Source organism: Leptonotus elevatus, chromosome 19, assembly GCF_054856555.1.
Source record: "Leptonotus elevatus isolate MCC_2025b chromosome 19, RoL_Lele_1.0, whole genome shotgun sequence".
Taxonomy (NCBI): Eukaryota; Metazoa; Chordata; class Actinopteri; order Syngnathiformes; family Syngnathidae; genus Leptonotus; species Leptonotus elevatus.
In genome coordinates this window covers 16371371-16392815 of record NC_141257.1, presented here as the reverse complement: position 1 = coordinate 16392815, position 21445 = coordinate 16371371, and the positions used below count along the sequence as shown (strand labels likewise).

Sequence of the window (21445 nt, the reverse complement as noted above, 5' to 3'; positions counted from 1 at the left end):
ATACAGGCTTTCCAAGTAAGGGGTGGTTCAAGTGTATTTGCAAGTACGTTTGAACGTAGTAAATACGTTTTAACGTATTTGCCAGACAAAAATGTTTACTCCACAAGGGTTGTTCCATGCTTCCGTACAAAAGAGATACAGAGAAAATGGAATAGTCACAGGAAGGAACATTTATTGGTCAATTCATGGATCAAATATTGATTTTAAATTTTGTCATGACAGCAGATTTTTGTAAAAAGTACTGAAAGACTGAACGGATGGGACATGCATTCAAAAGTTGAGAAAAGGTTGACAATACACAGTGGGTAGTGTATACATTAAATTGTTCATCCTCAAAGCCATTGTTGTGCATGCAAAAATTTGATGAGATCGTGGAATGGTTCTGAATTTTTTTTTTTCATTGTATGAAAATCACATTCCCTCTCCAGTATTTCCCAACATTTATGAAGCCAAGGTGGAAGCCTTGCCTAATTTTGCTGTAAAAATGGATTTATTGTACCGTATGACATATAATGGAAGAGCATTTGAATTGTTCTGCATTTTGACTAGACATTGCTGGCATAGTACTATAGATGAACAAAGACATCTATATAAATCAATAATAAGTTTTGGACAAATAAGTAAAATCGGATCATTTATTTTATATTTATTTATTTTTCCTGTGGCACGCTACTTGGTTGCCACGGGAACTATAGCAGGAAATCACTGCTCAATACAATTCCAACAGCACAGCACAATCCTTTTTATTATGTCTGCATCGAATTCCAAGAAAGCAGCAGACTAAATTGTGCTATTCATTCCACCTTAATGAAGTGTGCAAATGTATGTGGCAGGTCAATACTGAGGGCCTATGGAAAGAGATAGGGTCAGTCCTATACATCTGTTGAGCCTAGGCGGGAAAAACCTAATGAAGATTGAACTTTAATCATCCTGTGACACATGCACGTACAGCACATGCCAAACCTTGCGCCGTCTTTGACCCACATACACTCACGTTCTCTCACCTCACAAGATTTTCATTGTCTCCCGGTCCTTTACAGGTTGTACACTCAGTCCTTGTGTCGTCTGCTTTGTTCTTTTTTAGCACAGCAGACTGCCGCTGTCTGCGCTCCCTTGGCATTGATTCCTATGAAAACAGATAGTAAGAATCAAATGCTGAATGGGGTCTTAAACTAAATCCAAACAATTAAACAGACTACTCCAAAGAACGATTGACTTATGTGGATTGTTGTACTTTTTTGGATTTGTTTGGACGAATATATTTCATCTATAATGGAACATATGGTGTTTCATAGGGTTCATTTCTGGGGCCTCTGCTGATTTCAATGTATCTGCTGCCCCTGTTCCATCTTGAGAAAACAGTGGTGGTCGGTTTAAAGTTCTCTATAAATATAGTGTTGAGATTAGTGATGGGAGTCAGCATCCTAACTGCATTATTTGCAATGCCAAGTTGAGCAATTTTAGTACAGCTGCTATAGCACAAATAGGTTCGAGCAAAACTAAAGGAACTCTTCCTTAAAAGGAACCCTGACTGTCATGTCAAGTTTGCTCTATATTATTTATTTGGTTGTTACTAACATAACTATGAGATTAATTTTTCAAAAATTATTTCCAGTTTAATATATTTTGTAGAAACTTTATGTGGACATACGCCGCCATTGTTATTTACGACGCAACGCATTCATTGCGTAATGACGTAGAATGGACCAATGTGAAACGCCTTTTTAAGAAAGCAAATTAAGCCTCGAAACATTCCTAAAGAAACAACATGCGATCGGTAGAGTCACCCTCCCTTAAAAAAAAGAAGAAGAAAAAAAAAGGTAGAGTCACCCTCCCCCACGCCGTGCTCTTGTCATTCACCTGACACATTCAAGAGTTTCGATTGTCCCTGATTTATTTTTAGGTGTTTCACATTGCTCGGCAGAAAGTCTGAATAATTTTTACTCCATGTACAGTACTTTGTATGAAATGAAATTCTGAGTTGAGTAGTTTTTGGTCTGTGAGACAAATAGACGTCAGAACTACAGTTGTGATTTTGCCGACCATCATTGCACAATTGAGTGAGCTCGGTTTATTTATTAGGAACGGCAAATGTGTCCGGCTGTCAGCCTCAAAGTGTGCAAATCATCACGTCGATTAGACTGCCTTTGAAAAATAGCCCGATGACTTTAGCTGCAGCCGCTAGCACCGTTAGCACGCTAACACTGTAGACGCCCTAAACACTGGCAACAGGCACTGTGCAATACAATGTCAGCGTAATTAAGTCTTCTTTTAGTGCCCTTAATTGGTGATCGAACGTGATTTCTGTACAAACTTGTTTTGTTAACGTTGGTCGCAATTGTTTACACCGGCAATAAGAACGGCAAACACACGTTCCGCAGGACGAGTTAACTCATCCGTTGCGCCGCGGCCCGTGACTGGCAAAACGCTTCCGGGAACAACTTAAAAATAAAAGCGTTCATTGGCATTGCGCTCCACATATTACTTGGTATGGGGAGGTTTATTTTGAAGTTGGCCTTCTCTCCGCATTGGCGGTGTTTTGCCAGACGTGTCAAATATGTCAAATGTTTACTTCTCTGGATTTGTCATTGCGCTAGTGCCTCTTACGCCGGAAATCCGGCAATGTGCCGGAGTACTTTAAGCCCTGCAAAAGCAATTCTGCAATTCTTTGAAATGAGCAACAAACCTCAATCTTGTCTTCACTCTCTTCACAGAAAGGGATATTCTTTCTCTTTTGTCCTCTGGTTCTCTGTAAAACAAAACAAAACAAAAAATTAAATAAACGGAATTTAAAAATTCTAAACATTTTCAACCATTAATGTATCCTCCAGAAACAAATACTAACTTAAAGACGCTGCAGTAAAGGCCTGGAAAAGCATTTCAAATGTCTGGAGAAGTAAATGGGTCGCAGACTTGATGCAGTTAATGCAAGTAAGGGTTATGCCACCAAATATTAAATGTTATTCACTTTAACTTTTTGGAATAATATTTGAAAAGTGGGTGGTTCAAACAAAAGGTACTCTGTCTAGATGTAAATAGTATACCATAACAAAAGCTGGAGATCTGATCTTTTGTCTCATATTCATTTTATGATCTGAAACACAATTGTCTTCAGTAAACAAAAAAAACTAAATAAATGACCTTGTTGTTCCAAAACTTTTGGAGGGGACTCTATAATGGGTAAAAGCTACCCAATGTTCTCTTCATACATGAGGTATACAAAGAATAAACAACACATCTTGTTTTTGTTCGCATCTGCTGTTGAGCTGCTAGGGAATAACTTTTAAAGAAATAATAAATATCAACAACATATTTAACAAACAATTCCATCTGTTGCTTTTGGATCAATGTCACATGCCAGATGGAGTACTTAACGTCAAGATAGCTTTCTCTAAAAAGAAATCCTACCAGCTGCTCCTTCACTCGGGTGTCTATTTCATATTAGTTATGCATTGGGTGCCTCTTTAAGTAATGTATAGAGCAGTTTGGCTAATCATAAGCTGATAGATGCTTAGCCGCAAAGCTGATCTAAACTCTGCTTAGGTAAGGATATTAAAACTGCAGGCAACTTAGAAAGCGCAGGCAAAATCAAGCTTTTAATTAAGTACTTCAGTGCATCTTTAACAAGGATGAATCATTTCACAGCAGAATATATTAAACAGAGTGCTAGTACCCAGATGTTAATTTAATTCAAAATTCACTGCTGATTCATGATATTCATATAGAATTCGTGGCGGCCGTGGCTCAGGGTGTAGAGACGGTCGTTCAGTAACCAGAAGGTCGGCTGTTTGATTCCCCCTCTCCCAAAGTCATGTGTCCTTGGGCAAAGCACTTCACACACATTGCCTTCAGTGCTACTCACACTGGTGTATGGACGGTATGAATGTTTGGTGATGGTCGGATGGGCCGTAGGCGCACACTGGCAGCCATGCTTCCGTCAGCCTGCCCCAGGGCAGCTGTGGCTACTTAAGAAGCTTACCGCCACCACAGTGTGAATGTGTGAGTGCATGAATAATGTATCCATTCCATTGTAAAGCGTCTTCTAGTGTCTAGAAAAGCACTATATAAATCCGATTAATATTATTATTAACAGGAGTAGTTAGAAAAAAAGTTGTGTCTTGTGGGCAGGGCTGGACTGTCCAAAAAAATAATAAATCAGCACTGGCATTTTTACTTTGGCCCTGTTCACACGCAAGCAAAGCAGCCGGCTTCATTCCTCAAAATAATCTTGTACACACAGAAAAGTTTCAAGACATATGTGCGTCCAAAAGAAGACACTGAGGACCTTTAACGACTGTAATGTATATGCCAAGTTTGGAGTGGCGCTGTAGCACAGCCACAGGGAGTTAACCGAAAGCATAGAAGAAGAATGAGCAAAGAAGACCACTGATCTGAATAGCCGATAGGCCAAGACTTTTGAAGCCATCATATTACTCCTCCCAAGCAACGTTTCTTGGCATGCGATCCTATAAATTATGCAAGTTAAAAAACAATTTCCTTTGTGGAATTACTTTGGACATCCAATTAAAAGGTCTTGATGATATAAATTTGGTACATTTCCATTTATTTCCGAAGATATTGTAGAGATCATGTAAAAAATGAAGGGGTGCCAATAACAGTGAGCAGGACTGTAGAACCTTGCTCATCACACTCATAATACACGCAGGATCAAGTCTAAGTAAAAAGCAACATTTACGAGCTTAATAATAAAAAAAAAAAGCAAGCTTAATTTAATAGATAAAGCCATTATTTGCACCTGAAACCATGACTGTGGATGGTATGATAAACTAGAAAAAATTCTGCGGAAATTTTGAATGGGACTGCTGACTCTTGCAAGGTGGAAAGACGCATGTAGTACTTGTAGCAATAGTAGTAGTAGTATGACTTTTAGTAGTGGCAAGTACTTGTAGTAGGAGCAAGTACTTGTAGTAGCAGTAGAAGCAGTAGCACTTGTAGTAGAAGCAGTAGTACTAGTAGTAATTGTAGTAGCAGTAGTAGTAGTACTTGAAGTAGTAGCAAGTACTTGTAGTAGCAGCAAGTACTTGTAGTAGCAGTAGAAGCACTAGTACTTGTAGTAGTAGAAGCAGTAGTACTTGTAGTAGCAGTAGAAGCACTAGTACTTGTAGTAGTAGAAGCAGTAGTACTTGTAGTAGTAGTAGTACTTGTGGGCGGGCGGGGGGGCGAAAATCCCGGGTGTACCTAATGAATTGGCCAAGATGGCCGCCGCCCTCGGTGAGCGGAGTGGCGAGAATCCTGGGTGTACCTAATCAATTGGCCAAGATGGCCGCCGCCCTGGGTGGGCATGGTGGTGAGAATCCTGGGCGTACCTAATCAATTGGCCAAGATGGCCGCCACCCTGGGTGGGCGGAGTCGCTAGTATCTTGAGCATACCTAATAACCTGGCCAAGCCTTGAGTACACATAGAAAAAGGGGGTGAGTTGAGCTCAACAGTGAGAGAGATGATTGGCTCGTTAGAACGGCAAGGGTTTGGGGAACGCGACCATGGTCTCCTTTTTTTAATCGGATGGAAAATGAGCGAATTACAGCAGGTTGAAAACTTTTGATTTTTAAAAAAATTAAGAGAAAAAGGCGAACAAAAACAACATGGGGTGTTATGGCCGGAAAAGTGTGACTTCTCCTCGCTTAAAGTGAAATAAAAGGTACTAAATGACACCTTTGCCAAATAAAAATGGGTTTGTCTGAAAGAAGAAACCTTGTGACTACAAAATGTGCGAATTTGATTTGAGTTGAAGCGAGATTTTTCGAAATAATGTTTTCTCTCTCCTCACTCTGACGTTGATTGCTCCACTCTAGCAGATGCAATACACAAAAATGTTAAAAGGCTATTTTTCTCCATTTTGCTCACGCTATTTAAACCCGCACAGGAGGGAGAGCTTACATTCCTTCAAAAGAAACTTCGACACTGAGCTAAAGATGGGAAAAATTGCAACAAAATTAGCTAAAAATTATATTGGTCGGTTAATGTATGTGCACGTAGCGTGGCTTGGAAAAAGGTACTTGATTTGTGATTTTTTTCCCCCTTTCCCATTCATTCCAATGGGACGTTTTCTTTCCGAGTTTTTGGGGAATTGCGTCGCCATGGTAACTCGGAATTCCAAGAAAAGTAATGCCGCAGCGAGTCAGATCGAGCTGCATCGTTTGATACCTCATTTGTGCCGGTGCATTCTACGGTACGGGCCGCATTTTTGCGGAAAAATCCGTGGAAGATAATATAATAAACCCGATTTTCTAGGATAGTAATATGTGCCTGCTAAACTAAGGATTTTGTCATCTATGGATTCTATTATAAACTTTACTTTCATGTTGTGAGTTATGCGCATATTCTACAGAAAACATTTTGTCAAAATTTCGGAAATTGTTCTTATGTTCATTGAGATATTGAATAAAATCTTCAAATTTGTCGAAAGTGGGGAAATAAGCGTTTGAGAAAATGGATGGATGTATAACTAGATAACTATGGGCCGCTGACATGATGCTTTGACGTTTACTAGAATATTGTTTTATTGCGGTGCATATAATTTACTTCTGCATATATATGTAAACACGGACAGAGCTTCAACATTAGTTATGCTCATCTTTGGTTCCGTTCCGTCTTCAATTCCGCTTATCCGGGGTCGGGTCGCGGGGACAGCAGCTTTAGCAGGGAAGCCCAGATTTCCCTCTCCCCAGCCACTTCAGCCAGCTCCTCCGACGGGATCCCAAGGCGTTCCCAGGCCAGCCGAGAGACGTAGTCTCTCCAGTGTGTCCTGGGTCGTCCCCGGGGCCTCCCGCCGGTAGGACATGCCCGGAACACCTCCCCCAGGAGGCATCCGAACCCGATGCCCGAGCCACATCAACTGGTTCCTCACAACGCGGAGGAGTAGCGGCTCGACGCTGAGTCCCTCCCGGATGACCGAGCTTCGGCTACCCTGCGGAGAGAACTCATTTCTTGTATCCGGGATCTTGTTCTTTCGGTCACGACCCACAGCTCGTGACCATAGGTGAAGGGCAGGAACGTAGATCGACCGGTAAATCGAGAGCTTTGCCTTTCGGCTCAGCGCCTTCTTCACCACAACGGGCCGATACAGCGTCTGCATCACTGCATAGGCTGCACCGATCCGCCTGTCGATTTCCCGCTCTAACCTACCCTCACTCGTGAACAAGACCCCAAGATACTTGAACTCCTACACTTGGGGCAGGATCTCATCCCCGACCCGGAGAGGGCACTCCACACTTTTCCGACTGAGGACCATGGTCTCGGATTTGGAGGTGCTGATCTTCATCCCAACCGCTTCACACTCGGCTGTGAACCGCTCCAGTGAGAGCTGGAGATCACGGCTTGAAGAAGCCAACAGCACCACATCATCTGCAAAAAGCAGAGATGCAATGTTGAGGCCACCAAACCGGACCCCCTCAACGCTTCGGCTACGCCTAGAAATTCTGTCCTTAAAAAATATGAACAGAATCGGTGACAAAGGGCAACTTCATCTTTGGTATATTGTGTAAAACAAAATAAATTGTAGACATTTAGCATTTCTACAGGTGCTTAGTAGTTGTTAGGAAGTCGCTTGCTTATCTTCTTCTTTTCGTCTTTGCCCTTCAGGGGTCTCCACAGAGAATCAGTTGCCTCCATCTAACCCTGTCCTCTGCATCCTCTGCTCTCACACCAACTACCTTCATGTCCTCTTTAACTACATCCATAAACCTCCTCTTTGGTCTTCCTCTAAACCTCCTTCCTGGCATTTGGAAACTCAGCATCCTTCTGCCAATATACTCACTATCTCTCCTCTCATACTCATTCCTGATTCTAAACATCTTGGTCACTTCCAAAGAGAACCTCAGCATCTTCATCTCTGACACCTCCAGCTCTGCCTCCTGTCTTTTCCTCAGTGGCACTGTCTCCAGACCAAACAACATTGCTGGTTTCACCACAGTTTTATAAACCTTTCCATTCATTTTAGCTGAAACTCTTCTATCACTCATTACACCGGACACTTTTCTCTACCCATTCCAGCCTGCCTGCACACGCTTCTTCACTTCTCTCCATTGCTCTGCACTATTGACCCTAAATATTTAAACTCCTACACCTTCTTGGTCTCTTCTCCCTGTAACCTCACTCTTCCACTTGGGTCCCTCCCATTCACACACAGATACGCTAACCTTCATTCCCCTTCTTTCCAGAGCAAACCTCCATGCCTCTAGCTTCTCCTCCACCTGTTCCTTGCTCTCACTACAGATCACAATGTCATCTGCAAACATTATAGTCCATGGAGATTCCTGTCTAACCTCGTCTGTCATCCTGGCCATTACCATAGCGAACAAGAAGGGGCACAGAGCTGATCCCTGATGTAGTCTCACCTCCACTTTGAACTCCTCCGTCAGACCTACAGCACACCTCATCACAGTCCTCATACATGTCCTGCACCACTTGAACATACTTCTCTGCCACTCCATGCTTCCTCATACAAAACCACAGTTCCTCTCTGGGCACCCTGTCATAAGCTTTTTCCAGATCCACAAAGACACAATGCAGCTCTTTCTGACCTCTGTACTTCTCTATCAACATCCTCAAAGCAAATACTGCATCTCTGTGGTACTCTTTTTTTTGGCATGAAACCATACTGCTGCTCACAAATGTTCACCTCTGCCCTCAGTCGAGCTTCAACTACTCTTTCCCATAGCTTTATTGTGTGGCTCATCAGCTTTATTCCTCTGTAGTTCCCACAACTCTGCACGTCTCTCTTGTTCTTAAAAATGGACACCAGCAAACTTTTCCTCCATTCCTCAGGCATCTTCTCACAATCTAACATCCTGTTGAACAATCCAGTCAGAAATTCTACTGCTACCTCTCCTAGACACTTCCATACCTCCACAGGTATATCATCAGGACAGAGTGCCTTTCCACTCTTCATCCTCTTCAATGCCCTTCTCACTTCATCCTTACTAATCTTTGCTACTTCGTAGTCCATAACAGTCACCTGTTCTACGCTTTGTTCTCTCTCATTTTCCTCATTCATCAACTCTTCAAAGTACTCTTTCCATCTTCCCATCACACTACTGGCATCTGTCAACACACTTCCATCCCTATCCTTTATTACCCTAACCTGTTGCACGTCCTTCCCATCTGTCTCTTTGCCTTGCCAACCTGTATAGATCAGTCTCTCCCTCCTTACTGTCCAACCTAGCATACAAGTCATCGTAAGCCCCTTGTTTGGCCTTTGCCACTTCTGCTTTCACCTTACGCTGCATTTCCCAGTACTCCTTTTTACTTTCTTCAGTCCTCTCAGTATCCCACTTTTTCTTAGCTAACCTAGCTAACCTCTTTCTCTGGATCCACTTCTGCACCTCCTCATTCCACCACCAAGTCTCTTTATCCCCTTTCCTTCTAGATGACACACCAATGACTGTCCTACCTGTCTCCCTGATCACATTTGCTGTAATTGTCCAATCATCTGGAAGCACCTCCTGACCATCCAAAGCCTGTCTCAACTCCTTCCTGAAAGTCATACAACACTCTTCCTTTTTCAGCTTTTACCATTTCGTCCTCTGCTCTGCCTTTGCCATCTTTGTCTTCCTCACTACCAAAGTCATCCTACACACTACCATCCTATGCTGTCTGGCTACACCTGCCACTACTTTGCAGTCGCTGATCTCCTGCAGATTACACCCTCTACACAAGATGTAGTCGACATGTGTACTCCTACCTCCACTCTTGTAGGTCATCTTATGTTCCTGCCTCTTCTGGAATAAAGTATTCATGACAGCCATTTCCATTCTTTTTGCAAAGTCAACCACCATCTGTCCTTCTGCGTTCCTCCTGGATACCAAACTTGCCCATCACCTCCTCATCACCTATGTTTCCTGCACCAACGTGTCCGCTGAAGTCTGCACCAATGACAAACCTCTCACTTCTAGGGATGCTCTGCATAATTTCATCAAGGTACCACCAAAAGTTCTTACCTGTGGCACATATCCACTAAGAACTTTGATCATCACACCTTCAATTCCTAGCTTCAGGCTCATCACTCTGACACTTTTTTACCTCTAGGACGTTCCTAACAAACTCCTCCTTCACGATAACTCCTACTCCATTTCTCTTTCTATCTACACCATGATAGAATAACTAACACTGCTCCTAAACTTCTCTAAACTCTAGCTTTGCTCCCTTTCCACCTGATCTCCTGAACACACAATATGTCCACCTTCCTCCTCTGCATCATGTCAACCAGCTCTCTACCTTTTCATGTCATCTTTCCAACATTCAAAGTCCCTACTCTCAGTCCTAGACTCTTAGTGTTTATCTTCTCTTTCTTCCTACGAACACACATTCCTCCTCTTCTTCTTGAACCAACAGTAGTTTCCACCGGCACCCTGTAGGTCAACAGCACTGATGGCGGTCGTTGTTAACCTGGGCCTCAACCGATCCGGTATGGAAGTCATATATTTGATTCGCATCTTTGATTTGGTCAAAGTTTCTACTTCGGATGCCCTTCCTGACACAACCCTCTGTATTATAAGCCCTATTATATATACACCAAGCAGCCAGTCTCATATTATTCAACTTTTCAACATACTGAAATAGTTCTGAAATGTGTAAAAGACATGTCTGTGATATGCATTTGTCAAAATTGACTTTGGATCTAATATTCTTGCTGCCCCTAAATCAGCCAAAAAACACTCTGTTCAAAACAGCCTGTTTAAGGGGTGTGTCACTTTTATATAAATAGCTGAACAAGGCCACGCCTAGGCCATACCCTTCTCTCTCGAAGGGGCAGTGATTTTGGTCATGATAGCCATGTGCTAATGTTGTGAATGGAAACGACTGGCCATGGGAGCAGAAGAAAAGAAAAATACAGACATGTCTTTTACACATTTGAGAACTATTTTAATATGTGGAATAGTGGCATAATGTTTTACCGTAAGAAAAAGTTGCATTACGTTACTAAAGGGACTATGTTGTAGCGTTAGTTTGTGATTGTTTAGGCAATGGTTATTTTTGCCCTAACCGGCAAATCTCCCGCAAACATTATTTTGCCGTGAATGTCTCTGATTTGCCGTGAATGCTTGTAAACATTTAAAAGCGGTTATGAATAACACAAGTGTGCACATTTAGGCCAGTGCGCGGTCGCAACGTGCAAGTCGTCTCGTCGAGACCACTTAGCGGCCGGTTAGCATCACAAAGTCTAGTTGGCGAGTTGCCAGTCACGGCAAATTAACCACCGCGGATTGTATCTTGACAAAACAATTCGCAACCGCTTCATAATATCCAACCACCGTCTGCTCATATCTGACCTTTTGTAACCAAACAACCTTCATACGACAAATGTAGCTCCCACTTTAGGCACTAAAATACACCAGTAATATGGTAGAAGGTGCACATCTCTTATTAGAAAGGATAGGAAGGAAAGCTAAATCAAAAATGTTATACTTACATCTTTCCCGTTTGCAGTCTTGTCCCACTGTTGGGACCGATCCATTATGTTTAAACGTGTTGCAAATCCAGCTATGAACAGGCTTTCGCTAACAAAACAGTCCTTTGAGAAATGATGTCAGTACACGTCCTTCAAAAATAAAATTAATCCACTGTCTTCTCAAAAACTTGGGACAAAGGAAGCAACCACTTTTTCCTGATCATTGTTTCCCCGCTCCGCGGAGCATTTGCAAGCAGGGGGAGAAAAAGAAAGGAGCAGTCAGCTTCTCGAATTTCAGTGGGCGTGACAAACCTTTACCAGAGGTGGTCCCACTAACCCGAGGGGGCTGGGTCGAGTGCACTTCCGTGTCTTTTTGACGTCACTAGGTCATGGAAGTTTAATCTGCCTGTTTGAAGTGCACATTTTAGAAATGAGGAGAAAGCTAAAGAAGTCGCTGACAGACTTTTTTTTCATACCTGGTTGGATTGTAGACAGGCCGGGATGCATATTATTGATAGAAAACCTCACTTAAGTGCATTTTCATACTGTGGGACCTTTAAATAATGTTTCAGTTTATATAATGATATCTAACACAAAAGTGTAGCTATTTAGTCCACCACTCCGACCACCACCAAAAATTCGCATCTTCCATACGCCAGTGTGAGCAGCACTGTGTGTGTGAAGTGCCTTGCCCAAGGACACAACGACTAATGACTTAGGGAAGCAGAGAAGCAGCACCAGATTGAGAGACAAAGTTGAGCATGCGCAAACCCCGCGGGACATCATAAGGCGCAGTTTGAGGTCTAAACTGCGTGAGGCATTTTCATACTATGGGACCTTTAAATCATGTTTCAGTTTATATAATGATATCTAACACGAAAGTGTAGCTATTTAGTCTTGTGCCTTACAATAATAATAATGCATCCGATTTATATAGCGCTTTTCTAGACACTCAAGGACGCTTTTCAATGGAATGGATACATTATTCATGCACTCACACATTCACACTGTGGTGGCAGTAAGCTTTTTAAGTAGCCACAGCTGCCCTGGGGCATGCTGACGGAAGTGTGGCTGCCAGTGTGCTCCTACGGCCCCTCCGACCACCACCAAACATTCGCACCTTCCATACGCCAGTGTGAGCAGCACTGTGTGTGTGAAGTGCCTTGCCCAAGGACACAACGACACATGACTTGGGGAGAGCGGAGATCGAACAGAACCTTCTGATTACTGAACGACCGTCTCTACACCCTGACCCACGGCCGCCACACTTAAAAAACCCCCAAAAAAAACAAGATAAGATGTTCTCTTTTGATTGACAGTCAACAAGGTTTCTCAATTTCTCTCAGTTTCTATACTGCTTATCATTTAACAATGTTTAGTTTTGTGTCTATAGTTGGCAGTGATGTAAGCTGTTATTCACATATGCATGAGACATGCATGCTACCTTTGTTATTGATGTGTAATGTATGAATTGGTTTGTGTGTGATAAGAGTGCACTAGAGCTAATTACACATAGTTAAAAACACTGTTATGATTATCTAAGAGCAAATTGGGAGGTGCTCCTCCTACCCATTAGAGCAAACATATATAAACGTGTGACCGACGGGTGGTTTTGTTGACCAGGTGTCTCTAATGTTGATTGTCCAATCAATAAATGGCGCTGAATCTCTTGGCCAGTTTTTGAATTAGGTTTAGCATATGGGGTGACTACATTAATATGATACAGAGGTCTAACTGGTGTGAAAACGAGAGACACTGTGTGACATTGGGAAGTAAGACAAGATTTAAAAAAATCAGAGCCATTGCACAAATAAATGCCATAGACAATACAGCAATTTGGAATGCTCAGAATAAAAAAATAATAAAAAAAAATAAAAATAAATAGTGGCGAGAGATAAAAGGATGAAACTTTCCCCACGCAGATAAGACCAACGGGCTTTATGCACTGGTGAGGAAAAATTAACCTTTACAAGTGATTAAATAAGAAGGTGAAAACTTAAAAGAAAAAAAGAATGTGCCCATAATCTCTGACACATTGCTGAGAGGCACATTGATAGTACTCGGGAAACATTTTGGCATCTCGCCAGCAACCGATCCTGCTTCCACATGCTTACTAAGGGTCCAGTGTTTTTGTATCCATGGCAGGGTGACTTTATTTTGCCTCCAGATGAGGTCTTGAACCCATATCTCACAGTTCCAAATCCTCATCCGAAACAATGCAGAGCATGTAAAAGTAGCTAAGACATGCCATTGCTTTTATATATACATAAACTGCTCAAAAAATTAAAAGAACAAAGTGCTCCCTTAATTGTTTTGAGCAGCACATATATACATAGCATATGCACTGCTCAAAACAATTAAAGGAACACTTTGTTCCTTTAATTTTTTGGAGCATACTGTCGGAAGTGTTCTAGCAACAAGAGCAATGTTCCCTCAAGTACCAGAGAAGTTTGACAAGGTCAAATATTGACAGTCAAGAAAAAGCAAAGGGGAGGGGAACAACTACCCTGACAGTGCCACAAAACTGTCGGATACAAATCTTATAAGTCTCTTGTGAGCGGAGGCTCTATATCACTGAATTAAAGCATGGTCAGCTCAGATAAGTAGAATCCAGCGACGGGTTCAGTAAACAAAAAATGGAGCAGCAATCCAATACCTTTTTTTCCTCACGACAAAAGCCAGACAACAGACTCAAAATTTTAACCTTCCAATTGAACAACCACTGTACATCACTCTGTTGGTGCACTAAAACTGTTACTAACGTTTTCACATAATTTTATCTCACACGTGAAAATACACCTGGTTGCAAATGATGGAAAATGCCAAAAAGTATAAGCTATTACATGGTTTACTTGAAGAAGGTGACAATGGCAAGATACACTGCGTTGGTTAACATTGGATTGATTATACTGACTCTGTTGCTATCCAGTGACTAACACCACTTCTATACCGTGTAATTTAAGCAGCCTTATACAAAATGAAAGCAAGCAGTACTGCACAATACAAAATAGGTAAACATTACAATATTTAGCACTAATAATCTTATAATCGGAGTTTAAGAGGAGACACATTATATAAGGTACAGTGTGTAATATGAATAAATGCAGCCGAAGAGCATGCATTTAGAAGCACGCAACATTTTGTTGCATCAATCTTTCTTCTTCTTCAAGAATGACCTCTTTTAGAGACTGGATGCTGGATGGAGAGTGATGCTCAACTTTCCTCTTTAGAATTCCCCATAGGTGTTCAATTGGGTTCAGATCAGGAGACATAATTGGCCTGGCCTTGGCATAATTTTTTATATATATTTATATATAGTCATATATATATATATATATATATATATATATATTCATATATATATATACATATATATATATGTATATATATATATATATATGTGTATATATATATATATATATATATATGTATATATATACATATATATATATATATATATACATATATATATATGTATATATATATATATATATGTGTATATATATATATATATATATATATATATATGTATATATATACATATATATATATATATATACATATATACACACATATATACATATATGTATATATATATATATATATATATATATATACACACACATATATATACATATATATATATGTGTATATATATATATACACACATATATATATATATGTATATATATATATACACACATATATATATGTATATATATATATATATATATATACACACATATATATATATATGTATATGTATACAATTCATAATAAAAAATAAAAATAGGTACTGTACTGTAAAAAAATAATAATCCGTAACTACATGGCATAATTGCGTTTGTAAGACAATGTTTTTTTCCTTCATATTAACTCTTTGACCGCCATAAACGTTATAAAACGTTTAGCATAAACCTAGGGAAGGGCGCCGAGGACGTTAAAAGACGTCCTATGTTTTTTTGTTGTTTTTTTTAAAACGGGTGCAGGAAAGCCTTGGGCAGCTGTGCTGAAAGTATCAGGCAGATCTGATTAGTAAAAGACTCGTTTTGGCCCCTAGAGGGCAGCAATGACTCTCTTTGCACAAGGTTGGATGGGCCGCCCACCGTGGGCGTCAGTAGAAGACGTGAGGCGGAGCTAGAGTGTTGAGGAGACATGGCTGATCAAGCCACAATGGCTTGACCAAGCAACCGGTTGCAAGCAGCTCACGCTTGAGCATTTTTTTCAAAGACGGAAAGCATCAATCAATACTAAAAAGCGCATTGATGTCGACGATGATGATGACTCCGAGCTTGACGCCAAAGTTGGAAGCCTTGACGCGACTGTTATGATCACGTAGTAAGCCTCACCGGCTAAGCGCGGCTAGCGCTGCTAAGGCCGGAAAACGCGCACAATAGCCGACCGGGTACTTCTACACAATCGGACATTCGATCGGGCGATGGAGAGTTGGCATCGACCAATGCAGATTGATGATGATGGTGAATCCTGAGGTTGACGCCACAGTTGGAAGCCTTGACGCGACTGTTATGATCACGTAGTAAGCCTCACCGGCTAGCGTGGCTACCGCTGCTAACGCCGGAGCTTTCACATGCGGACATTTTGTCGGACAATGAAGAGTACCCCGAGTCCAATGCATATTCATCGGAGGAGCGGGTACAGTCTGATCACGGAGAAGACACTGTTTCTGGACTACGATGCCACCATGAATGGAGTGGATAAAATGGATCAAAACATCTCTTACAACCCGGTGTAGCAACTGAAGGACACGAGGAAGCGAGACGTAACGAAACCATAGCATGATCCTGATATTAGACTTGATGGCAACACACACTGCAGTATATACTTGCTATTCTCCGGAAAAAACGGCCTGCAAGAAAGTGGAGCACGCGAAGAGGCAATCTGTTGTGCAAATGCTGTTGCGTCTTCTTGCACGCAGGAGAGTGTTACAAAAAGAAAAACTGTCGTTGAAACATCCACATATTTGTAAATAGCACCACAGTTGCACACATTTGTAAATAGTTTGCCAAATTGTTGTCAAATTGTTACACTGTTGAATGTAAATAAACGTATTTTGCTATCAAAAAACACTTTTTCATTCTTGGTGGTAGTGTTTTATAGAAGTAAAGCACTATTTAGGTGTTTGTGGCATCATTCATGGACAAAAAGAAGTGTAAAATTCACTAGAATGCATGAAATAATATCGTTTCACTAAAAGCTTGATTTCTCCGTATTTTGGTCCAAAACAGGCGAAATTGGGTCAAACTAACCATTTTCTATTGTTGATTACTAAAGAACGGAATAAGGTAGAAACAAACTTTTTCTGATGAAAGATGAAAGTCCAATCTTTCATTTGGTAGTACGTGTGTTTCCATAGTCCAAACAGAACATTTTCTGTGGACCTTGAAAGATCAGTCAAAATGCTTAAATCGGCTGGCACTGACGGCATCCCTTTTCTGAAAACGTCTGGCAGTCAAAGAGTTAAGAGCTGACTAATTTTTAACATGAAATATACATATATACATATATATACATATACATATATACAGTATATATACAGTAGATAGATAGATAGATAGATAGATAGATAGATAGATAGATAGATAGATAGATAGATAGATAGATAGATAGATAGATAGATAGATAGATAGATAGATAGATAGATAGATAGATAGATAGATAGATAGATAGATAGATAGATATGAGGTCACTGCAACTGACAAGATGGTGTACATTCGGCTCTCGGCTCTCACAGGGTTTGAGAGTGCCCATGGATTCATCTTTGGAGAGCTGTAGTGACCGAGCTCTGTGCTAATCACAAACACCGGCGCTTAATTACCGAGTGCGTTCTGTCAAAGAAGGAAACCGGTGGAAGTGCTACACAGTCCAAATGGCTTCTCCACTCAAACATTCTTCCCCTTCAATTGTGTGTATTGTAGTCAAATGTAAAGTGCTTTGAGGGCCTTGTAAGTTGGAGAAGCGCTATATAAATGAAGTTTACCAATGATCCAACCATGGACACAGCAGAACAAGCGGGAGGTACATGTTCTTGTTACGGCGGCACATGTCCTGCTCAGATGGACTTTGACAAGCCCCATGTGCTTGGACCCTGTACCCACTTCCTGCCATGTTCAACTTTTTGTTTGGGACATCTGAGATCTGTCCCCTTGAGGGGGAGGTACTGTTATGATTTGTGTATATGTTTAGGTTTGTTTCTTGTTTTGGCTTTGTGTTCTGTCTTAATCGTTGGATATTGTTTGCATCTGTGCTCGTCAACCTGTTCCCTTGTGTCATCCAGTCATCTCCCACAACCACTTGTATCTTGTTTAGGTATGTCTCGTCTTGTCAGTTGGCTTGTATTTAGTTTCCTGGTTTCTTTCAGTCTTCGTTGGATCATTGTCTCTGTTACCTCCCTTTTGTTGTTACTTTGAGTTTGAGTCTTTTTAGATTTTTTTTATTATTTTGAGTTTTACCCAGTACTCCTGTTAGTGTTTTTGTACATTTTGTTCAGTACTGTATCGCAGGGAAACAAATTAAATGAAAGGTAAGGCTGCTTTAATAGAGTTTAAAATGCAGGAAAAGCATCCCGGTACGATACAGTGGCTATTAATTTAAGCCTGCGGCATTATTACAGTTGCTGTGCACCACACTGGAAGTCGCCATCCACAGCGATTACGTATTTCCGGCCACAAAAATGCTGAAGTGTGAAAAAGGTCTATTGCTATCACACACACATTTCCGATAGCTAACATTAGCATAATAATTTTTGATGTGAGCATGGACATGCTACCTACTAGTCCAGAAGGAAACGAGCAGAGTCCCGCAAAGACAGCGTCGGTTAGAAATCCCCCCTCGACTTTGACCTCACGCCAGTGAGTGTAAACCAGGCCAATATTAATCCTGTACTGTGCTTTTGTCCAGGTAGGCTCCCTTTTTATTATTATCATATTTTTGGGGCTCAGACAAAAATGTTTGCTTCTTGGGTTGTTTTGCAGCTTGTCTATGACAACAGTATCCGCGCATAGACACTCCACACGACTTCCGTCTTTGGAACCAATGGGGTAAGCCGTAAAGCAGTCTGCACGTTTGTAGTTTCTTTTGTGTGGCAGTGTTCCCACCATCTTTCTCAAAGTTGGTTAGTGCCAGTAAAAATGATACAGACCCCCTCAGGCCATGATAAAATGATTTCATTTTGTACTTATTTTGAACTCTACATAGTGAATGTCAATTAGATTTCTGAGGTATACATGCAATGCAACAATTATTACCACTCTTCATTTGTCATTAAAATTAGGGAAATGTTTTCTTTGTTTTTAGCAGTCATACTGATGGATACTGACTGATGAACTTCTGCTTGTACTTGTATAATCAATAATATAAATTAAATCACTGTCTCTATGGTTAATTTATGATGGTGAGTTTTTACTCAGGGCTCTTTTAAAGCCATATAGAAATTCAACCAGCGCCACGAAACAGTCGGGTCAAATTTCGAGGTACTATATAACCACATTATGCAAATAATATTTAAAAGAGCCGTTCAATTTTCCTCCACTTAAAATATTCTAAATTTGCAGAGTGTCAATACACACCGTGCCTCTAACTTGAGTTTTTTTGGGCTCTGGCGACATCTCTTGTGGGATGAATTTGATTGGCCCTTTGATTTGCCTCCTGGACCTCTTGGTACCGTCGGGTAGCGTCTCCATAGCAATGTCAGCTTCATCGCTGCTCGCCTGGTCACACTCTGAGCATTGCCTGAGAACAAGTTCATTTTACAGAAAAAAATTATTAGAATATAAGAATGCAATAGCTTTTTTACTACTGGTTAAAAATGCATGCGCGCACACACATGCACACACACACGACTACAACGGCAGTTCAGGCACCATGTATTCTGGGTGGTTTCAATCACCATTATTATGCTTACGACAACTGGGAGGGGCCACACACTCGGACAGCGCAGAAGCCCAATCAGGATCGAATTGTAATCCTAAGAATTACGATTCTAAATGATTCTAAATAACACATGTAGTGGCACTTTGTTACTTCATTTTAAGAAACTTACCAGTAGCTGTTCTTGGTCTTCTTGGGCATGCGTGTCAGTGGTGGTTCTAGACAACCCAGATGATAGTAGAGTTTGCAGGTGTCACACAGCACGAGTAGATGTTGGTCTTGGTTCTTCTTACAGATGCCGCAGCTGCCATAAAAGTATGTTGTTTATGAGTTAGAGCTATTTACATTGGTAATGATGAATACTAGAGATAGAATGCAGCGAATGAGTTTTAAAACATTGTTAGATTTTTTTATTTTATTTCACAATGGGCTTGTGTGTCTGCTACCTATGATTCAAAGTGTAAAACAAGAAATCATATAATGCAGTATTGGACAATAGATGGAACAACATGATTAGTTCTATGGAGTCACTTCAGAAGGTTTAGGAATTGCGGTAACATTGATTTTGTCAGTAATGTCTACTGAGAGTAAGGGTTATAGCAGTTTTGGAGCTTTCATTATAGTTAATTGGTATTTCGTTTTTTGTTTGTTTGTTTAGTTGTTAATTTCTTTATTTAGAAGAACACTCTTTTTTACCCAAGATGGTGGTGGTGGGGGAGGGGGGTAGTACAAAAACATATTATTGTCAAGAACATTTATACTTGACTTGACTTCCCCTTAAATCGTAAATTAATAGTGGCTAAACATAATTTTTGGGAAAGCAGAGTTTAATTGCACTGACCAAATCTTCACTTCTATCAAGAAATAAATTAAATGTCAGCCAAAAGGTCTCAAAAAGCTGTGGCAAAATGTCGTGATCCAGAGAAATTACAGAACTGATGAAAATATATTATCTATCAGCCATTCCTAAAGCTTTATGACTCTAGAGAACCACGCTGAGAGGAGAGCCATCCACAAATGGAGAAAAAACAAAACGGCACAATGGTGAACCTTTCCTGATTACACCAAGAGCGCAGCGACAACTATCCAGGAGGTAACAAATAGTAGAGAGGAAGATCCAAAAAGAGTTACGATGCCCAGATTTGTACTTTTGTGAATGCATGTTCATGTTTTATCTTATCTAACTAATGATGCAACTTTAATTCTCATTTTAGATTAGCTATAATGGAATGGGGCACTCCGGTTTCCTCCCACATTCCAAAGACATGCATGGCAGGTTAATTGAACACTCCAAATTCTCCATAGGTGTGATTGTGAGTGTGAATGGTTGTTCGTCTCTGTGTGCCCTGCGATTGGCTGGCAACCAGTTCAGGGTGTACCCCGCCTACTGCCCGAAGCCAGCTGGGATAGGCTCCAGCGCCCCCCGCGATCCTTGTGAGGACAAGCGGTTAAGAAAATGGATGGATGGATGGATATAATGGAATGACTGGAGTTCATGTTTCCTATGGAGTCCCATGACTGGAGTTTATGTTTCCTATGTGAATCCACACTTAACATGGAGAAAACTGCAATCACGTGACAAAAAAATGTCGATAACATCTAGGAGTTGAGAAGGATTTGATGGTAGGAGGTATCTTCACTGGCCCGACCTTGCAGACCCAAATGTATTGCGTGAGTTTTCTGGGAACATCTGGCAGAATCCCGTCAGAAAGAGTTTTAACTCCCACCTCCAGCAGAACTTTACCCACCTCCCAGGGGAGCCATGGTGGGGTGTACTGCACATACATTATTGAAGCGGCCAACCAGAACTTCTTCTTTTTTTTTTTTTACTTCAAAACCACTTTATTAGAATAATTGACCGCAAAAATGTACACAAGTTTGTCAAGACATAACAGAAGTTTTTTTTCCTTTTTATTTTTTCTGTCATATTTAGATACATCATTATCACTCTTGTGCCTTGGGATAACATTATTTTTTGACGGGTATTTCTATGCCACAGGGGACATTTGCATCATGCCTCAGGTCAAAAGTTACTAATAATCTCTACTAAATGGAATCCAGAACAACATCAAAATAACTGTAGACCCTCCTTGCTTCAGTGAAGGTCAGTGTTAATGACTTTACAATAAAAAAAGAGACTGTGCAAA

General features: G+C 40.8%; 1 protein-coding gene across 3 annotated transcripts in view; it reads right to left on the bottom strand.

Moving 5' to 3' along the window:
- phf14 (PHD finger protein 14) overlaps positions 1-21445 on the bottom strand; it is a 157751-nt gene that overhangs the window by 66086 nt on the left and 70220 nt on the right. For all 3 annotated transcript variants that reach the window (XM_086062105.1, XM_086062106.1, XM_086062107.1), the window contains exons 13-16: positions 19471-19602; positions 18998-19160; positions 2687-2749; positions 1005-1126 (exon numbers count right to left, since the gene is read on the bottom strand). In XM_086062105.1, the coding sequence (XP_085918231.1) occupies positions 1005-1126; positions 2687-2749; positions 18998-19160; positions 19471-19602 (480 nt within the window). The remainder of the gene's footprint in view (positions 1-1004; positions 1127-2686; positions 2750-18997; positions 19161-19470; positions 19603-21445) is intronic.